Source organism: Sphaeramia orbicularis, chromosome 20, assembly GCF_902148855.1.
Source record: "Sphaeramia orbicularis chromosome 20, fSphaOr1.1, whole genome shotgun sequence".
Lineage (NCBI taxonomy): Eukaryota > Metazoa > Chordata > Actinopteri > Kurtiformes > Apogonidae > Sphaeramia > Sphaeramia orbicularis.
In genome coordinates, this window is record NC_043976.1 from 37,543,361 (window position 1) to 37,563,019 (window position 19,659).

General features: G+C 36.6%; 1 protein-coding gene across 1 annotated transcript in view; it reads right to left on the reverse strand.

Annotated features, from left to right (window-relative positions):
* Nucleotides 1–19,659, reverse strand: part of col11a1a (collagen, type XI, alpha 1a) — a 281,120-nt gene that overhangs the window by 254,653 nt on the left and 6,808 nt on the right. Inside the window, 3 exon segments of the mRNA XM_030123523.1 lie at nucleotides 344–503; nucleotides 13,118–13,331; nucleotides 15,011–15,172. Of these exon segments, the coding sequence (XP_029979383.1) occupies nucleotides 344–503; nucleotides 13,118–13,331; nucleotides 15,011–15,172 (536 nt within the window).

The following is a 19,659-nucleotide window of genomic DNA, read 5'->3' on the forward strand; positions in this document are numbered from 1 at the left end:
CAGCTTTAATAATCCGATAAAACTTCGAGATCACACCGACTGATGCAAAATTATCGAAAAACTGAATAAATATACCTAAAACACTGTACGCTGTCTTACAAACCTGGTCGACCCACAAAACAGAACATTATCACACCTTTAAACCACAAGAACAAGTGACAAATCACAAACAAACTCCGCTATACAACCACAACAAATGTTTGATGTGCTTCATATTTGTTTATATCTATGTGTAAATAAAAGATCCAGATCTGGTTCGGTCATCACACTTGTCATTCCTAAAACCAGGAATCTTCTATTTTCAGCGCATTAGTGGTGAAATAAGCATATGTCCATGATCTACCTGGAAAACCTCCTCTGGGGTCTTGCTGCCGAACACGGTGAGACCCCCGGTGCTGATGGTGCCCTGGTCGCTCCTGAGGAGTGGCTTGGTGATCTTGGTCTTACAGTCTATGATGATGGTGGCTGCCTTCCCCTGCACGCTGACGGCCACGCGATGCCACCTGAAGGACGTAAAAAATGGACGAATCAGAAGAGGAAAAGCCCAACATCATCAGTCCTGTCACAGTGAATACAAAGGCACGATGCAAAGTGGTAATTACTCAAACCACAGCGTGCACATAGACGGTTGTCTGAGAGTTAGATGCTAATAGATGCTAATGCTAATGCTAAGTTGGTGCTTACATGCACCACCACCTTAACCCACAAAGACACAAACAGCCACTGGTGACCAAAACTAACTACTGAAGTAAAATACTTAACACCTGTTGATCCAAAAATTCTATCAATACATGTAAATAATTGGTGTAAAATACAGTTCGTCGTCTTTTCGTGGTCATCAGATATGACCCATTTGGATGTTCAGAGGCTCCGTAGTGAACGTGGAAACACTATCATCTTCTACAGCATTGATTCACCAGTAAAACCCATAGAGTTGGATCAATGACAGTGGATGAGGACACTTGGTTTAAGTTCAGTTAATGATTTATTTTACTGAAAAAGTGACTTTTTTTCAGTTTTCTCTGTTTCTGATTTAATCACCATTGAATTTAATCAGAATTTTTATGAATATCTACATGAGCAGTGAATTGAATATAGAAAAATACATAATTTATACTGAGTAAAGCCAGAATATATATATTTTGTGGCAATTCCCAAGTGAATTTGTTCGCTTTATTTAACTTTTTTAAAGCGATTGATTATAATAATGTCATTCTCTATATTTTGCATTATCACTGTAAACCATGAATTTCCTATATTTAATTTAGATGCACATGAAAAGTCAGAGTACATTCAAAGGTTATAAAGATAAAAAGTGACTTTTTTTTCAGTAAAGATATTAATAAATGAACATAAACCCAGTGTGTCCATCAACTGTCATTGATCCAACTCCATGGGTTTTACTGGTGAATCAATGTTGTAGAAGATGACTGTGTTTCCACGGTAACTACAAAGTGTCTGAACTTCCAAATGGGTCATATCTGATGGCCATGAAACCTGAGAAACAGCATTTTACCTCAATTATTTACATATATTGATGGATTAATGGTCTGGAAGTTGCTAAATATTTTAGATCAGTAGATGCTTTCGGTTGACAGTTGCTTTTTCGGTCTTTTAGGTTAATGGTACCATGATGCAACACTTGCATACCAAAAACTATCAGTTTCAGATAAAACTAAGCATACAAAGGAACAGAACAGTAGGAAGACGCTCAAACTGAGATGCTTCAACCATGATAATGACTGAAGTTATGCAGATTTTTTGTAGAAATATGAACGGCTGAGTTTATATTTTCATTTATAGGCAAGACTTAGTGCAAATTTGACCGAGTGAGTTCAATATGGATTTACAAACACATGAAAAAAAAGACTAAAACCCCAGTGTAGGAAATGTCACATATCAAAACACATATCAGAACTGAAATTACAGTGTATGAATGTCCAAATGGGTCAAATCTGATGGCCATGAAACCTGAGAAACAGCATTTTACCTCACTTATTTTAATAGATCAGTGGTCTGGAAGTTGCTAAATATTTTAGATCAGTTGATGCTTTTAGCTGAAGATTGCTTTAGAGGTCTTTGAGGGTTAATGATACCATGATTCAATGCTTGTAAACCCAAAACTATCAGTTTCAGATAAAACTAAGCATACAAAGGAACAGAACAGTAGGAAAACGCTCAAACTGAGACGCTTCAGCCATGATAATGATTGAAGTTATGCAGATTTTTTGTAGAAATTTGAAGGGCTGAGTTTATATTTTCATTTATAGGCAAGACTTAGTGCAAATTTGACCGAGTGACTTCAATATGGATTTACAAACACATTAAAAAAAGACTAAAACCCCAGTGTAGGAAAAGTAGGAAATGTCACATATCAAAACACATATCAGAACTGAAATTACGGAGTGTATAAATGTCCAAATGGGTCAAATCTGATGACCATAAAACCTGAGAAACAGCATTTTACCTCAATTATTTACATATATTGACAGGATTAGTGGTCTGGAAGTTGCTAAATATTTTAGATCAGTTGATGCCTTTGGTTGACAGGTGCTTTTTCGGTCTTTTAGGTTGAATGGTACCATGATGCAACACTTGTAAACCAAAAGTTATCAGTTTCAGATGAAGCTAAGCATACAAAGGAACAGAACAGTAGGAAAACGCTCAAACTGATAAGCCTCAGCCATGATAATGATTGAAGTTATGCAGATTTTTTGTAGATATATGAAGGGCTGAGTTTATATTTTCATTTATAGGCAAGACTTAGTGCAAATTTGACCGAGTGAGTTCATTATGGATTTACAAACACATTAAAACCCCCGTGTGTGACATATCTCGTATCAAAACTGAAATTACGGAGCCTCTGAACATCCAAATAGGTCAAATCTGATGACCATAAAACCTGAGAAACAGCATTTTACCTCAGTTATTTACATATATTGATGGATTAGTGGTCTGGAAGTTGCTAAATATTTCAGATCAGCTGATGCCTTTGGTTGACAGGTGCTTTTTCGGTCTTTTAGGTTGAATGGTACCATGATGCAACGCTTGTAAACCAAAAGTTATCAGTTTCAGATGAAGCTAAGCATACAAAGGAACAGAACAGTAGGAAAACGCTCAAACTGATAAGCCTCAGTCATGATAATGACTGACGATTCAACTGTTTAATCAGTCGATTGTTTCCATCCACAACACCCATAGATGCAAAGGGTTAACTGGGGTCACACGTGAGTCTGACACCTCCCTTGCCTCTGGACCATTTGCCACTGCACTTAAGCGCTACTGCATACCAGGCAGCAGTGGACCACATTCTTGCCCCCACACTTTGGCCCTGTTTAACACAGGATTACACTCATTAAACTCCAAACTTAATCCTCCTTCTGGGTTACTCGGCATGACAGACATGGTGAACATTGTGGAAAGTGTGTGTCAGGATCCAGGAAGGCCTGCCTTGCCAGAGCAGGAGACACACAGTCAAAACATTGTTCTTGGGGTTGAGATGAGACCTGGCACCACCGTACTTCAAGACGGCGATACGAGGAAGCGTTTATCGCGTAAAATAAATGTGATCGCATATTCATTTCTTTATGAATCTCGTTATCAGAAGATTAGTTTTCCGAGATCAAGAAAGACACATTCCAGGCCAGGCAATGCAGCTTAGAGGAAAATAAACGTGAAACACTCGATGGGCTTAGCAATACAGCAGGAAGGATTACTCTTCACTTTACGTGGCAGCGACGCAAATGTTGACTTCCACAGATTTACGCTATTTGTCAAAAAGAAAAAGTGTAAACCTAGTCACTTGGAAAACATATTGAAAAAGCCTGGGCTGCAGTCACTAAAGATTAAGACAAGACCCGGCGTTGGAATGCATCCAGACCAAGAAGTGTTAAAAATCCTCCACAGAGAAAGAACATTGTGCCTTCGACAGCTCACAAAACTAGAGTGGGCAAAACAGCTCAACTCTGGAACTCTTGGACTGTAACCTGCAAAATACAGTCATGTCTTATGACGGATGGATGGATCTACCACGCTTCCTTCTATTAGGATGACCATGTGGATTAGACTTCAGCGTAAGCCTAGTCTTATTCTGCCCAGGAAGTGTTTAAAATCCTCCATGGAGAAAGAACATTGGGCCTTCGACAGCTCACAAAACTACACTGCAAAAAAGAAGAGTCTAAACACAAGATAAAAACACTAAATCTGAGGAAAAAGGTGCCCGAAACAAGTCAAATATCTGTCCATGCAGCAAGATAATTAACCTGGCCAGCCAACTGAGAAAACAGTTTGGAATTGGGCCAGTAACTGTGAAATATGCGCAATCTATTCTATACCGAACCAATCACAAGTCTTGGGGGCGGGTGCTTCGCAACGCCTCATTCGCAACCACTCATTCTTTTTGTCGCGAGTCAAAGTCAGCTCCAAGACCGCAAATCTCCTGACAACTGTTGATGTTTTTATGCTTAATACAAAAATAAGGACTGAATTACAGCTTACACCCTGTATTCTTAAGTTTCTCTGACAAAAAGAATCACGTCTGGTTGGTTTACTCAGCGCCAGTTATTCCCGCCTTCATATTTGGATTCAAGCTCCGCAATTCCAGACGGACTTCTCATTGAGAAAGACGGATGGCTGGCCAGGCTAGACCATCATGCATTTGACACCTCACAAAAACTAGAGTGGGTAAAAAATCTTGACACCAATCTGGCTCTGGAACTCTTTGACTGTAACCTGCAAAATAAAGTCATGTCTTACAATGGATCGACCATGCTTCCTTCTATTAGGTTAACTTTGCATGGATCGGACTTCAGCATAAACCTGGTAATATTCTGACCGGGTTACGCTGCAAAAAAGGGGCATCTAAAAACAAGATAAAAACACTACATCTGAGAAAGAAGGTACTCAAAACAAGTGAAATATCTGTCCATGCAGCAAAATAATTTCACTTGACAAGATTTCTTGAATTCAGATCTGAAAATAAGTATGTCTACAGATGCATGAACACTTAAAATAAGAAATTAACTCTTAAAGGGGTCATATTTTGCTACACCCACTTTTATTATTCTAGTCTTCGGTACATTTATTTGCGTATTTGGACCCTAACAGTTCATAAAGTTTGAATTTGAGCCCTCCACGGGCTGCAAAACTATCTTTATATTAATTTTGGCAAAAACCGAGTGGATTTCTTCAACCTGTTTTAATTCCTTCTTCATTTGTAACATTTTATAACTAGTTACGTCACGACATTTGCACAAATAAGGTCAAGACTTCCGACAAACATCTGTCCGAGTATGACATAACTGTTTGTCAGCAGCAACGGTTGTAGTAAAAACTGAAAATATGTCCAAACTTCGAGCAAATTACCTAAAATGTTCAGTTGTTGGTTGTATTAACAAACTCTAGTGGCTGAACAGGACAGAAAGCACAGTCAACAACCTGGAACAGGCAGGGCGTGAAGTGGCACATTTGTATTTAAAGGGCCAGAGCTCAAAACCACCTTTCTGGTGTCATTAGTCATAAATAGGGTTGAAGATGGACCTGTAGAGTTGAATTACAGTTGTCCCTCACTATAACGCGGTTCGCCTTTTGCGGCCTCACTGTTTCACGGATTTTTTAGTGCAATTTTGCATGCTTTTTTTTTTTTACAGCATATGAACACGCATTGTGTTCTGCATCCTGATTGGCTAAGGTACTGTAGACCGTTGTCAATCAATCTCCTCCGTGCTGTGTCTCCTGTACAGTACAGAATGCGTTCTTCTTGCCAAATTTACAAAAATGTTCGATCGCTAGCAGTGTGACTATGAAGTGCTGTATGAGTGCAAGTTTTCTCCCCGACAAAACCCACAGTGTCGACAAAACGTTCTGCACCGACAAAGGTACCTGCGGTCGCACCCAAAAGGCAGAGAAAGATGCTACCCATCGCACAAAAAGTTGGACTTCTGGACATGCTGAAGGAAGGTAAAGCTGACTACTTCACAGATTTCGCCTATTGCGGGTTATTTTTAGAATGTAACCCCCACGATGAACGAGGGACCACTGTAATGAAGAATTCAGACCCAAGCAGAGCATTTACAGTTTATGTAGACCATAGGGAAATGACTGAAAATGCATAATTCCATTTAAAAAAAGCAAAATATCACTCCTTTAAAACAAGATAACACTTCTAAATCTAAGTTGTTGTTTTTTTATCTTGGTAAGAACTAAATAATTTGCAGAGTAGAGTGGGTAAAACATCTTGACATCAATCTTACTCTGGAACTCTTTGCCCGTAACCTGCAAAATCAAGTCCTGTCATGATGGATCTACTATGCTTCCTTCTATTAAGATGACTTTGCGTGGGTTGGAGTTCAGCGTAAGCCTGGTAATATTCTGACCAGGTTATGGCTTCTATTAAAGCTGAAAAACAAACTATCCTCACATAGCGTGTTCATCAAAACTAGAAGGCACATTCCCAGCAGCCTATGTGATTATATATTCCGTCCTTTCATCACATGCGGGTTCATGTCAACTAAGCCAAAGCTTTCAGCGAGAATATTAGGCTATCTGAACGTGGATGCAGATAATCGGGTTTGTGCTAAAAGGTTAGGAGGATCTCGGACTTGTTTCTGGTTGTGTGAGGTAATCCAAAAGGGGTGAAAAGGAAGTTTAGGGCCGCCCCCTTTTTCCCTCCTTCCAACCCCCACCCACCCACTCTAAAATAACAGAGGCAGTGAGTTCATGGATGGGGTCAGGTTGCCCGTAGCAGTCCCTGCTGGGCCACAATAATCCAGTGTCTCCCTGTCTCTGTCCTGTCTCTGTGCCCACAGACCCCTGATGAGATGGATAATCCGGTGATGAGCACCTGTGGCGCTACAATGGGAAGATCTGGGTTGTTTTCTTGCTTGAACAAGAAGGGCAAATCAGTGAAAGCTGGTCAGTGATTAAATACTGTATGTTTGAGTTCATTAGGTAGTTGAACTGGTTTCACAGGACAAAGACCCGACTGTTTTTAAGGTCAATATGTGTCTAATAATATACAGTGGTGGAGGAAAAACAAAAAAAAAAAACTATGCATTTGCCATATATTGCATGTAATTACCCATCACTGTCTAAATTCTGCACATTAAGCTTTTTGTTTTGGACCAAATTGCACAAATTAGGAACTAATTGCCCAGATTTTAGCGTTTTAAACAAGAGAGAAAAGTCAGAATTCCCATTGAGCTGTCAACTGTTGAACTTGAAGAGATAAATATTCAGCCTTATTCATTTTTTAGATGTCAAATACTGGCAAAGAGAATAGAAGCAAAGACGGGGAACTCTCCTTTCCCAAATAATTAACTGTTTGGTCTAGAAGAAAAAGTGTTTTTCAAAACCCAAGATGACAATCTCAGATGTAATAATGGTCCATAAGTCCATAACCAGAAAAACTTAACATTAAAAAAGCTCCACTTAGGCCGCGTTTACACTACGTGGTATGCAGCTCGACTGAATTCAACTCAACTCGGCCTTTTTGCGTTTCCATTACGAAAAAGGACCTGGAATTTGGTACCCAGTACTAGTTTTTTGGTATCACCTCCGCCGAGGTTCCAAGACTGGGGAACAGATACTAAAACGTGACATTTAACCCTTTCATGTATACTGGTCACTACAGTAGACAGCTATTCTACAGCTGTTCTCTTGTATATTCATGGAGTTTGTTGTTCTTTTCATTGTTTTTTTTTGTTTGTTTGTTTGTTTGTTTTTTGTTTGTTTTTTACACATATCTTTATTAAAGTTTTAAGACACTACATATCTTTCCTGACATGAATTGGTAACATTATGTAGATCTCTCCTGAGCATAAACCCCCAAAATCACAAGCTCTCCCCATAGTTTTCACACAATTTATCAGTAAATACATGTTTCTGTGCGTCAAAAATTAAACGTGTGGTGTCCAGCTGAGTGGACATTTTTGCAACTTCATGAAAAATAGGTTCATAAGAATTTTTTTTTCATTATTTTTTTTTGTATTTTTTTTACATTTTTAATATTTTTTTTTTTGTTAATTTATTTATTTAAATTTATTTTTCTATGATGTCCAGGAACTGTAAAGTCGGTAGTATTCTACAATGGAAACGATCTCCAGGAATAGGACCTGGTATCCAAGTCGAGTCGAGTCGAGCCAGTGCAAATGCAGCATTGGATGAGTTTGAAATAGATCGTTCTTAATGAATAACTCTAACCCATCAACAATTATTAAAATACTTGTCAATTAATTTAGAAGTGCCAGTCTGCTTCTTATCAGTATAAGCTGTTTGATAATAATAAAGGCTACGTTCAGACAGCAGGTCTCAATGCACAATTCAGATTTTTTTTTGGTGAAATCTGACTTTTTAGTGTGCTTGTTCATATTACACATTAAATGCGACTTCTATCAGTTTTGAGTATGAACTGAATGCGACTCTGAAGTGACCCGCATGCACAAAAAAGGTCCTGACGTAATACGTGACCATGCAGTTTACAGAAGAAAATATGTTTTTCCCGACGCTCCTGGGATGCAAAATTGTGAAGTTTGTCGCATTTTAGTGACGTAAAGGTCAGATAAATGCGACCTGGCCGTTCAGACTGAAGTCGCATTGCAAAATATCACATACATATCAGATTTAGGACCACATATGAAAGTGGTCTGGGTCGGATTTCAAAAAATCGGATTTGTGCCGTTCAAACTGTCTTTCACAGAACGGATACAGGTCACAATCGGACAAAAAATCGGATTTGGGCCACAATTCTGAACGTAGTCTAAGAGAGTCAAAAGGAAAAGGATGAAGCTGTGGTGGTTTTTCAGAGTTACTTTCAGTCCAAAATGGTAGAAAACTACCCAACTGTTTTGCAACCGAACCATAAATTGTTTTAACACACACTTGACCGCTGACATAACCTTAGGTCATCAGGTGTTTCAGGTATTTCAGTATCATACAGGGGTGGAAAAATAGTTTAGACACCCAGTGCACTTGTGGAATATTGCATTAACAAATCACTCTGTCATTGAACTCATCATTCTCCAAACCCACATGCTCCCTTCTGCACATGCTCTGTTCCATCCAGGTCAAAATTGGATGTTTCAGCAAAATAATTGAACACATCTAGAGCATGACATGTTGAAACGGTCAAGAATTTAGTTTTGTTTTTTCTTGTTAACAATAAACCAAAAAAGTGATTTTTTTTTTTTTTTTTTTTTTGCATCTGTCTGACAAACAACACTTTTTGAAATGCAAAAAACACTTTTCCGCAAATATTTCTGAGACTGTGTAAACTTTTAAGGGTATCCGAAAACGTTTTTCCACTACTGTACTATATCCATTCACAGACAAATCTAACAGTAAAGTATGAGTGAGTATAGCGTTCTGGTTTATATTGTTCATATCTTGCTCTTTTACTTAGTTTTGTTACTGAATTTGTCTTTATTTTTACTTTACATTTATGCCTGTCCAGCTTTAAAGAAGCCAAAGTGAGGAATGATATCAACATGTACATATTCAGTCCATTAATGTCCCGTCAGGGATTAATGTCTGTTATTTATCAACTAGAAACATTAAACCACTGTTTTTAATCACTAGTTTAAGGCATAATTTAATAGAATGGAGCTTAAAGTGCTCATAAGGACACAATGACAATATACACAGTCATTTATTATTTTATATGCCTATGAGTGTTTATGTTATCTATGATGGAAACTGTAAGTCAGACAAAAGATATACTGTATTTTAGCTTTAGATGAGCGTTGATTTTTCTTTTCTGAAGCTAAAATCCACTCACAGCTGAACATTAGTGAACATATTACTTACTACAAAGAGACTGAGAATTTAGGAGGTTCATTACTGACCATAGACGCATGTAAATAGACTAAAAATAATGTTTATTTTTAGTCCCTGACAAAAGTTGTAAAGGGATTTTTACATAGTTTTATTATATTATGGTAAATAAACTGTTAGTCATCTATAGATCAGATATTGTCAATGAAAAATATCTATTTTCTCTCATAACTGCTCTGAAATATCAGAGAAATGTAGACAGAAAGGACTGTAATATCCATTTAGAGCTACTTATATGATATGATTTCAATTACTTTAGCAAACATTAGCTAGTTTAGCACAAACTTGTTAGCAAACAATGAATAATGTGTCCGTGAAAACAGTCTTATTAGTTTTTATTTTACAGGATGTACAGTAGGGCTGCTCGATTATAGAAAAAAAAAAAAATCACGATTATTTTAGCAATAATTGAAATCACGATTATTAAAAACGATTATTTGTTAACCTTAAAGTTGTTTATTTTTTTCTTGCAAAACAATGTAAAATATACTCTTTAAACATAAATAAAGCTTTTAACCACTAAAGCAAAGTATGTTCACTTTTGTACGAAACAAAAAAATCTTTGAATGCAAATAAGTGTACTGTAAATTCAAGTATGTTTCCCTTTGTAAATAAATAGTGCACTGGAATTAAACTGCTATAGATTTGCCATAGAACTGTAGCAATTTAAAAAAAAAAAAAAAAAAAAAAAAAAACTCACGTAAAGTGCAAATTATAAATTCAAGCATGTTCAATGTAGTAATGAAACAGTAAATTCAGTGGCATGCCGTGAGGTTTCAGTTCAGGCCTTCTGTATGCATCAGCCATCTAGAATACGTACGTTAGGGTTATACAGGTTAGGGTTAGGTTAATACGGGAGTTGCAGCGTAAAGAGATTCGGAGACTGAAGATTGCATTGCGGACGAAGTTGTTTTTATGTGTTTTAGTTTTTCATAAGATTATGATAAAGGTGGCGGTGGTTAAACTTTAAATGGTTAAAAAGGTTTGTTGTGTTACCGGTCGGTGCGGACACAACTACGAAACACTTTTTGCACATGATGTGTTTTTGCTCTTCGTCTTCTTCATCAAACCCGAAGTGATTCCATACAATTGAATCTGACTTGCCTTTTTTGTTTACCAAGCACTTCTGCTGTGATTCTCCTGCCATTTTTCCAGACCGCTAGGTACAACTTTCCTCTTGGGGTGGACCTGCCGGCTAGCTGGCAGCTGTAGCTTAGAGGGGGGCGGGGCAGAGCAGCTCATGGTAGCTTGCGTGCGCGTGAATTAAAACAACTCAAAATTAATAATCGTTTTTTCTCGATTACATAATTTTTGTAATCGTTGCGTCTAATAATCGAAATCGTAATTGAATTTCAATTAATTGCACAGCCCTAATGTACAGTATTTATTTATCCTTAAATGAAACACAATCCCATCATGAGTAAAAGTTAACATAAAAATAACTAAAAAACAGTGTTCAACCATAACAACTGTGTGCTAAGCAAGCTAATGGTCGTTAGCATCTTACTTTAGCGCCAACAAAGGGCTTTGTATTGAGCAAATTAATACTATATTGAGAAGATAGCTCCTCTAGTCCTTTCTATGAACCTGTCTGTGTTATTATGTAGCTAAGAGTACAGAAATGCCCTTTTTTTCATTTTGGAATATAGCCGTGAAAACACCACTGCGTACCAAGAGTTACTTAGCAAAGACTTAATTATTTCTAATGCTATAACAAGTCTTACAATGTGTCAGTAAAATTTTATGTCTTCAGATCTATTTTGCCTTCAAATTAGGTTTTGAACAACTTTTATTTAATATATTCTTTCCATTGTATATAATATGTATACATTTTCTATGTATTTTGTGTGTATAGACATTCGGATAAGCAAATATCTGTACTAGTGCTGGGCAGCGATTAAATTTTTTAATTGCAACTAATCGCATGCATTTCTGCGATTAATCGTGATTAATCGTATAGTTATATTGGGGGGGGGGGGGGGTTGCCGGCATCAACAGCGTGTTTTGCCTTTAAGTGATATTTCAGACTGGAAGTACTCCGGTGATAAAAATAATTCCACATTGCAGTGCTTACAAACAACTTTGTCCTTCTCAGCCCCACCATCTGAAGACATTTAAAATGAAAATGTCCATGGAACAGACCGCTACTTTTCTCCATGTTTATGTCCCCACCAGTTTATTTCCACTTGTGAGTGATTGACAGGAGTCTTAAGCCCACTAATAAGTACTAATACTAATAAGCCCAATAATATGTGATGTTCAGTTGTTAAAAGCAAAGGGGGCCCTCTAGTGGTTGGAATAAATGGCACTAACGTATGTTTCGTCCTTTCGGTGTTACCGTAGTCAGTTCGGACATAAGAAGACACGTTTCTTTCTCTCTGTTTGTATGGCCCCAAAAACGTTTGCCTGTGAGTATTTTATGTTCAGTTGTTCTAAGAATGAATAGTATAAAATATCTCTGATGTGAACCTTTGTTGCTGGATAAAAAGACGTTGGAAATCTTAAATTAATCTGTAAATGCTAATTGTTAGCATGTCTGTGGATTTTTCCATTCAAGTTAGCATCGAGCTAATCACATCGTTAATAAGTAAAGGTTAGTTCAAAGGCTGGCATATTATACCTAAACACAACCAATAAATTTACATAAACTTAACATGAGCCTGCATAAAGAATTAGCAACCCATCTCCGACTGCTAGCATAAACTAATTAGCTTAAACATGTTAACAACACATTGTAATAAACATCCAAAATAACGTCATAAACATGTTTGCATGTGAAATTATTTAGCAAACAGAATGATTGACACAGACAGGCGTTGCTTCTGCAGGAGTTAAAGTTTGATTCAGCATTACTCGGAAAGTTCGCTCACTTTTCTCCTCAGCTACACCAGCACCAGCGCTTGGTGCGTGTGGTGCTCCAAAATAAAAGCATGAGTTTCAAAATAAGAGTCTGTATGTATAAATGAACTAAGACTTGCTTGAAAGGCAGAACGGTGTTAACGAGAGATTTAAAAAATTGTTGGCGTTAACGCGGTAATAACGCGCTAACTTGCCCAGCCCTAGTCTGTACGCATAAAACTTGGGGAAGAAGTTTATTCCACTGCTGGTCTTGATGATATTTCTACAATAATTTCCCCTTTTTCTTTTTTTTTTTTTTTGTATTTAGTAAAAGACTGAATACTGTTCCAGTTTCTAATATTGTCCTAAACTAAACTGACCTGAATCGAAGAAGGCCGTCCTAATGCCTGTTAACCCTCAGTGTTAAGTGAATGTGAAGGATGTGACGTACTTTCCGTCAGCGAGGTTGAGACCGACGAACAGCGGGAAGTTATCTGGGGCTGGTTTCCCATTCTGGTCCTCATACACAAAGACAGGGGAGCGTCCCAGCTCCACGCCCATTTGCCTGACTCCCTGCTCATTGTAAATGGACAGCAGGAAGGACTGGAGGCCGGACTTGGGGCGCATGGTGGTCAGGATGGAGAAGTCCTCGGGAAAAACACCTCCTGCAGAGCCGAAAGGGAAAAGGGGGGGGGGGGGGGGTCAAACATGCGGCCCACCAAAGAGTCCAATCCAAAAGTGTGAAAATTACACTGAAGATATTAACGGTCAAAGGGGAAAAGCTTTTTTAGTTTTAGTTTTAGTTAATTCAATCTGACTTTGAGTGGATCAGACTGGTAAAATAATATTACACTGGTCAACAACAAATTTATTGTTTAAGTTTTTTGAGCTGATTTAGGATCATTTTGGTGTGCTGAATCCAAAAATCATATTAATTTTGCTCAATCAGGTCAACTTTCTGAACTATGCTACATATTGGCTCTTTTTTTTATGGGCATTTTCACCTCATATGATACAAAATTCTTTCATATTTCTTGCAATAAACGAGTTCTGAAGATTTTACTTTTGCCAATTTATGATTAATGTTTTTTTTAATATTACAGGTGAATGAAATGGATTCAACTAGAAGATCTTGCAAAAATAAGCCTGACGTATTCTGCTACATCTGCGGTGAATACACCATTGTACCTAACAGGAATCAAGTCACAAGTTTCATAAAGTGTGCTTACCAATCTTATTTTGGTATTAATTATTATATTTTGTGAGAAGATCAAATTTTTCAAAATCAAATTAGCAAAAAAAAACCTGACCTGATTGAGAAAAACAGATGTCATTTTTAGATTTAGCGGTGCAAAATGGTCCTAATTCAGTTGAAAAAAACCTACACAACTTGCAAAAAACATTTTTTTGTCACCCAGTGTTATAATAAATGATAAAAAATAATAAATTATCTATTTATTATGTTTCATTGTGTTTTTACCTTAGTATTTTATCTTTTTATTATGTTTTTATTGCATTTATTTTACTGTACAGCACTTTGGAAACCTTTGTGTTGGTTTTAATTTGTGCTTTATACATAAAAATAGATTGGATTGAAAAATTATGACTCCAAATTTTGCTCTCTTCTGTTTTACTGCAAGAAAAGTAAAATTACTTGATGAAAATGTTGACATATATAAACACTCCTTTAACAAAAAATGTAAATAGTCTTAACCTGGAGCGCCGTAAACGGGGGGGTAAATGTGATAAATTCATGGGACCCAGCATTTCCAGGGGGCTCAGTGGATATATAGGTTAGAAGTTGTGAAAATTTCCTGTAAGCTCCACAGTAAAAGAGGCATAAAAGCCCGGAGTTGGACGTTCAAAGTTAAGTTTTACTTTCGTTTTCATGCCCGTTGCGGATGTTACGGCACTTATGAAATGCACCCCTATATCTCCAGTTGTTACAGTACATTAACACCCCCACACACACACACACCGCTAGGACCTACAACGTTTACCTTCCATGGGGTCCAAGTCTTAACAATCATGAATCTGAAATTTCTGAAGAAAAATAAGTGGAATTTTAATAATATTGTGCCTGCTACTAAATGTTTTGTGCCTTTGTGATCTGTAAGGTGTGATGCACAAATGTAAATAATAAACTGAATAATATTGTTAAAATTGCCCTTATACGTTTTTGCACAAAAAACAAAGAAAAAAATGTTTTGTTTTTAATTTATAGGTTATTGTGGTATTATTTTTCTAGTCTGGCCCCACATGTGGCCCCTGAATTAAAATGAATTTGACACCTCTGGCTTAGAGGCTGATGGACGATGCGTTCAGGCTCAGAGGCTGATCTTACCAGGGAATAGCTGCGTGGTGGGGGCGCTGATCTGGACCTGCTGGGCAACTCTGTAAGCGGTGTCTGGCTGCGATGCTCTTCGCTGTGTGCAAAATCCTGATGTTTTCGTCACTCCTTCGGGGGGATTTTGAAATGCTAATACATTTAGGACGTCCACTGGTTCTGTACAGAAGGGCAGAGAAGATACAAGTTACATTCACGCTACGGTTGTGTTCAGTCGTTCACCTTGAGCAACGGATGAACAGCTGATGACGATGATCGGGTTTTTACGAGTATCGTTTTATCACATTTCAAATATGTGCACAAAACATGGTCCTATTTGTGTAGTTAATCACAGCACAACAATGTTAAATTTGAAGGAAAACGTATAAGTAGATGACACGTATCACATACAGACACTAAAAACTTTATCTATGATTTAACTTAAGGACAATATCAGAAAAATGGTTCATCTAGTCGACCAGAGCTGCAACTAATGAGCATTTTCATTGCTAATACAGTCATTATTTTCTCTATAAAATGTCAGAAAACAGTGAAAAACTGTTCCCCAAAGTCCAAGATGATGTCGTCAAATGTCATTTTTGGTCACAAACCAAAGATATTCAGGTAAATGTAACAAAGGACAAAAGAAATATTTACATTTAATGAGATGGAAATGGAGACTTTCAAATTTTCAACTCAAGCCGATTATTAAAATAGTTGTTGAATAATTTAGTAGTCGACAGCTAATCGATAAATCATTGCAGCTTTACATTTCATGCATTATGAAAGCCTTACAGTTTTTTTTCTCCATCGCTTCCTCATGTGCAGCTAATGAGCATTTTCATTGCTGAGATGGCGATAATCTTCTCTATTTTCTCTACAAAATGTCAGAAAATAGTGAAAAACTGTTCCCCAAAGTCCAAGATGATGTCGTCAAATGTCATTTTTGGTCGCAAACCAAAGATATTCAGGTAAATGTCACAAAGGACAAAAGAAATATTTACATTTAATGAGATGGAAACGGAGACTTCAGAATTTTCGACTCAAGCCGATTATTAAAATAGTTGTTGATTAATTTAGCAGTCGACAGCTGATCGATAAATCATTGCAGCTTTACATTTCATGCATTATGATATATATCACTTCCTCATCTGCGGCTAATCACCATTTTCATTGCACATAAGGTGATTATTTTCTTTGTTTGGTCAGAAAATATTGAAGAAAATGTTCTCCAAAGTTCAAGATGGTGTCGTTAAATGTCGTTTTGTTCTGTCACAGTGCAAAAATGAAAATCTTACCAAGTGTATTTTTCTCATTTCTAGTCCAAATATCTCATCACACTTAAAATAAGATATAATCACCTAAAGAGTAACTTTTCAATGAGATATAAGAACTTATTTTTAGACAATAGATTTTGCAAATCTTATTTTATGAAACCTTACCAAGATAATCTTCACTTGTTTTAATTGGCAGATTTTTTTGCTTAATTCAAGATTTTTTTTTTTTTTTTTTTGCTTAATTCAAGCAAAGAAAATCTGCAAATGGAACAAGTGGAAATTATCTTGGTTTGATTTCTTAAAATAAGATTTTCAAGATCTACCGTCTACACATAAGTTCTTATATCTCACTGAAAAGTTACTCTTTAGGTGATTATGTCTTATTTTAAGTGTGATGAGATATTTGGACTAGAAATGAGGTAAGATTTTGATTTTTTTCTAGTGTAACCAAAGATGTTCTGCTTATCGTCACATAGGAAGAAGGAAACCAGCACATGCATGCAAGGCACTGCCAGGCCCTACCAGCAGCAATTTACGGTTCAGTGTCTTGCCCAAGGACACTTGGATGTGTGCACAGTCAAAGGCAGGATTCAAACTGCCGGTCCTTCAGTCACTGGATGACTCACTCTACCAACTGAGCCACAGCCGCCCTAAATCATCACCTAAAGTAACTTTTCAGTGAGATGTAAGAACTTATTTTTAGATAACAGGTCATGAAAATCTTATTTCAAGAAATCTTACCAAGATAATTTTGACTTGTTCCATTGGTAGATTCTTTTCCTTAGTTCAAGATTTTTTTTTTTTTTTGCTTAATTCAAGATTTTTTCACTTAATTCAAGATTTTTTTTTTTTGATTAATTCAAGATTTTTTCACTTAATTCAAGAATTTTTTTTGCTTAATTCAAGATTTTTTCACTTAATTCAAGATTTTTTTTGCTTAATTCAAGATTTTTTTTATTAATTCAAGATTTTTTTCACTAAATTCAAGATTTTTTTTTTTTCTTAATTCAAGATTTTTTTTGCTTAATTCAAGATTTTTTCACTTAATTTGAGGTTTTCTTTTTGGTTAATTCAAGATTTTTTTTTTATTAATTCAAGATTTTTTTGATTAATTCAAGATTTTTTTTCACTTAATTCAAGATTTTTTTTTGCTTAATTCAAGATTTTTTCTCTCAATTCAACATTTTTTCACTTAATTCAAGATTTCTTTTGCTTAATTCAAGCAAAAATCCGCCAATGGAACAGGTGAAAATTAACTTGGTAAGATTCCTTGAAATAAGATTTTCAAGATCTATTGTCTAAAAATATGTTCTTATATCTCACTGAAAAGTTACTCTTTAGGTGATTATGTCTTATTTTAAGTGTGATGAGATATTTGGACTAGAAATGAGGTAAGATTTTGATTTTTTCCAGTGTAACCAAAGATGTTCTGCTTATCGTCACATAGGAAGAAGGAAACCGGCAAATATCATATTCAGGAAGCTATAATCTCATCATTTTACCTTTTTGTCTCTGCTCAAACTAATGATAGTTGACACAGTTGACAATTGATCGATTAACTGTTGCAGCTCTGGGTAATATAACCCCAAAGTGCAACATGTTCCTTAATAGTTAAAGTAGGAAAAGCTCTCTTCTCATGGCACTGCAGGGTTATCAGACAGGAAATACTGCCCGTCGAGTCCAACCATGGAGCATAATGAAAAACGTGCCAGCAGAGGTCTAGCTCTATAACACCTGGATAGGTTTACCTTGATAAGGCTCACCAGAGGCTCTCTGTGTTTTCTTTTCTCTTCAATCTGATGCACTTTATATAAAAGACCCAGTGTGAGCCAACTGTGTTCATAGAGACCCATGGGAAAGTATTATAATTATGTCTTTTCATTAAAACATCTTGACAAGGGAGGGAAGCAGCAGACTATGGCCTATTCGCTTCATTCTTATCTGAGCCAAACGTTGTAAATTCATGCAAAGGCAACCTTTTACTCTATATCTAACAAGACATGATGGTGCTACTGTTAGTTTTTCAGCAGAAATACAATAGCGTTTCACTTCAATGCACAGGAGACTGTTAAATGCAACAGCACTAATCTGTTTTTGCAGGATAAATAAGCGAGCTGAGGTGTATGAAAGCATCAGCGGGCCTTTTTTCGAAGCTCTAAATCCACTGTTTTGGTTGGCACGTGCAGGCCGAATCACTCTGAAATAGTTTCTTTGCTTTCTGGATAAAAAGGGTCTTAAACGCTGTCTTACAGTACGCTGCTCTCCATGCTCGTTGGTCAACATTCCAGCTCAGGCAAGAGAGAAAGCCAAATAAGAGCCTGTTGTATAGTGTTGAGAGAAGTATGGAGTTTAAGGACAAGGCGCTGTTTCAACATGAAGCACTTTCTACTGGATATGAAAGGTGTCTGAGGCAATTTTCAGCTAGATTTTTGCAGTCAGTGTAGATTCAAGGTTCGTATTTAGTAGTAGTAGTAATAGTAGGTTATTCTGTCGTTAATTACTTAAAAAAACGAACAAAAACAACTCACCCATTGTTCCATAAACAATGCAACCAAAAGGGTTTAGGCTGAAGTTAAGACTTATTTTGCCTAACCCTATGCACTAATTAATTATGACCGCGCTCAAGCTGCGGCTAATTATGTGGCGATTCTATTTTTAATTAATTGAGTAACTGTTTGGTCTATAAAGGGTCGGAAAATGGTGCAAAAGTGGGTCCCAAAGCCCAGGATGAAGCCCTCAAACCCAAGACATTCAGTTAACTGAATAATGGGGCATGGCTCAGGAGGTAGAGCGGGTCGTCCAGTAATATGCATTTAGAGTTACTTGTATGATATGATTTCAATTACACTGGCTAGCTTAGAACAAACTTGTTAGCAAACAATGAATAATATGTCTGTGAAATAGTCTTACTAGTGTTTATTTTACAGGATGTACAGTATTTATTTATTCTAAAATGAAGCACAACCCCATCATGAGTAGAAGTTAACATAAATAACTTATAATTAATGTTCAACTCTAGTTTTGTTCTAACAACTATGTGCTAAGCAAGCTAATGGTAGTTAGCATCTTACTTTAGCAAAAACAAAGGGGGTTTTATGATGAAGTCCTCAAACCAAAGACATTCAGTTAATTAAATAATAGGGCGGCCATGGCTCAGGAGGTAGAGCGGGTCGTCCAATAATATGCATTTAGAGCTACTTGTATGATATGATTTCAATTACATTAGCTAACATTAGTTAGCTTAGCACAAACTTGTTAGCAAACAATGAATAATGTTTCTGTGAAAACAGTCTTACTAGTGTTTATTTTACAAGATGTACATTATTTATATATCCTCAAATGAAAAACAACCCCATCATGAGCAGAAGTTAACATAAATAACTTAAAAAT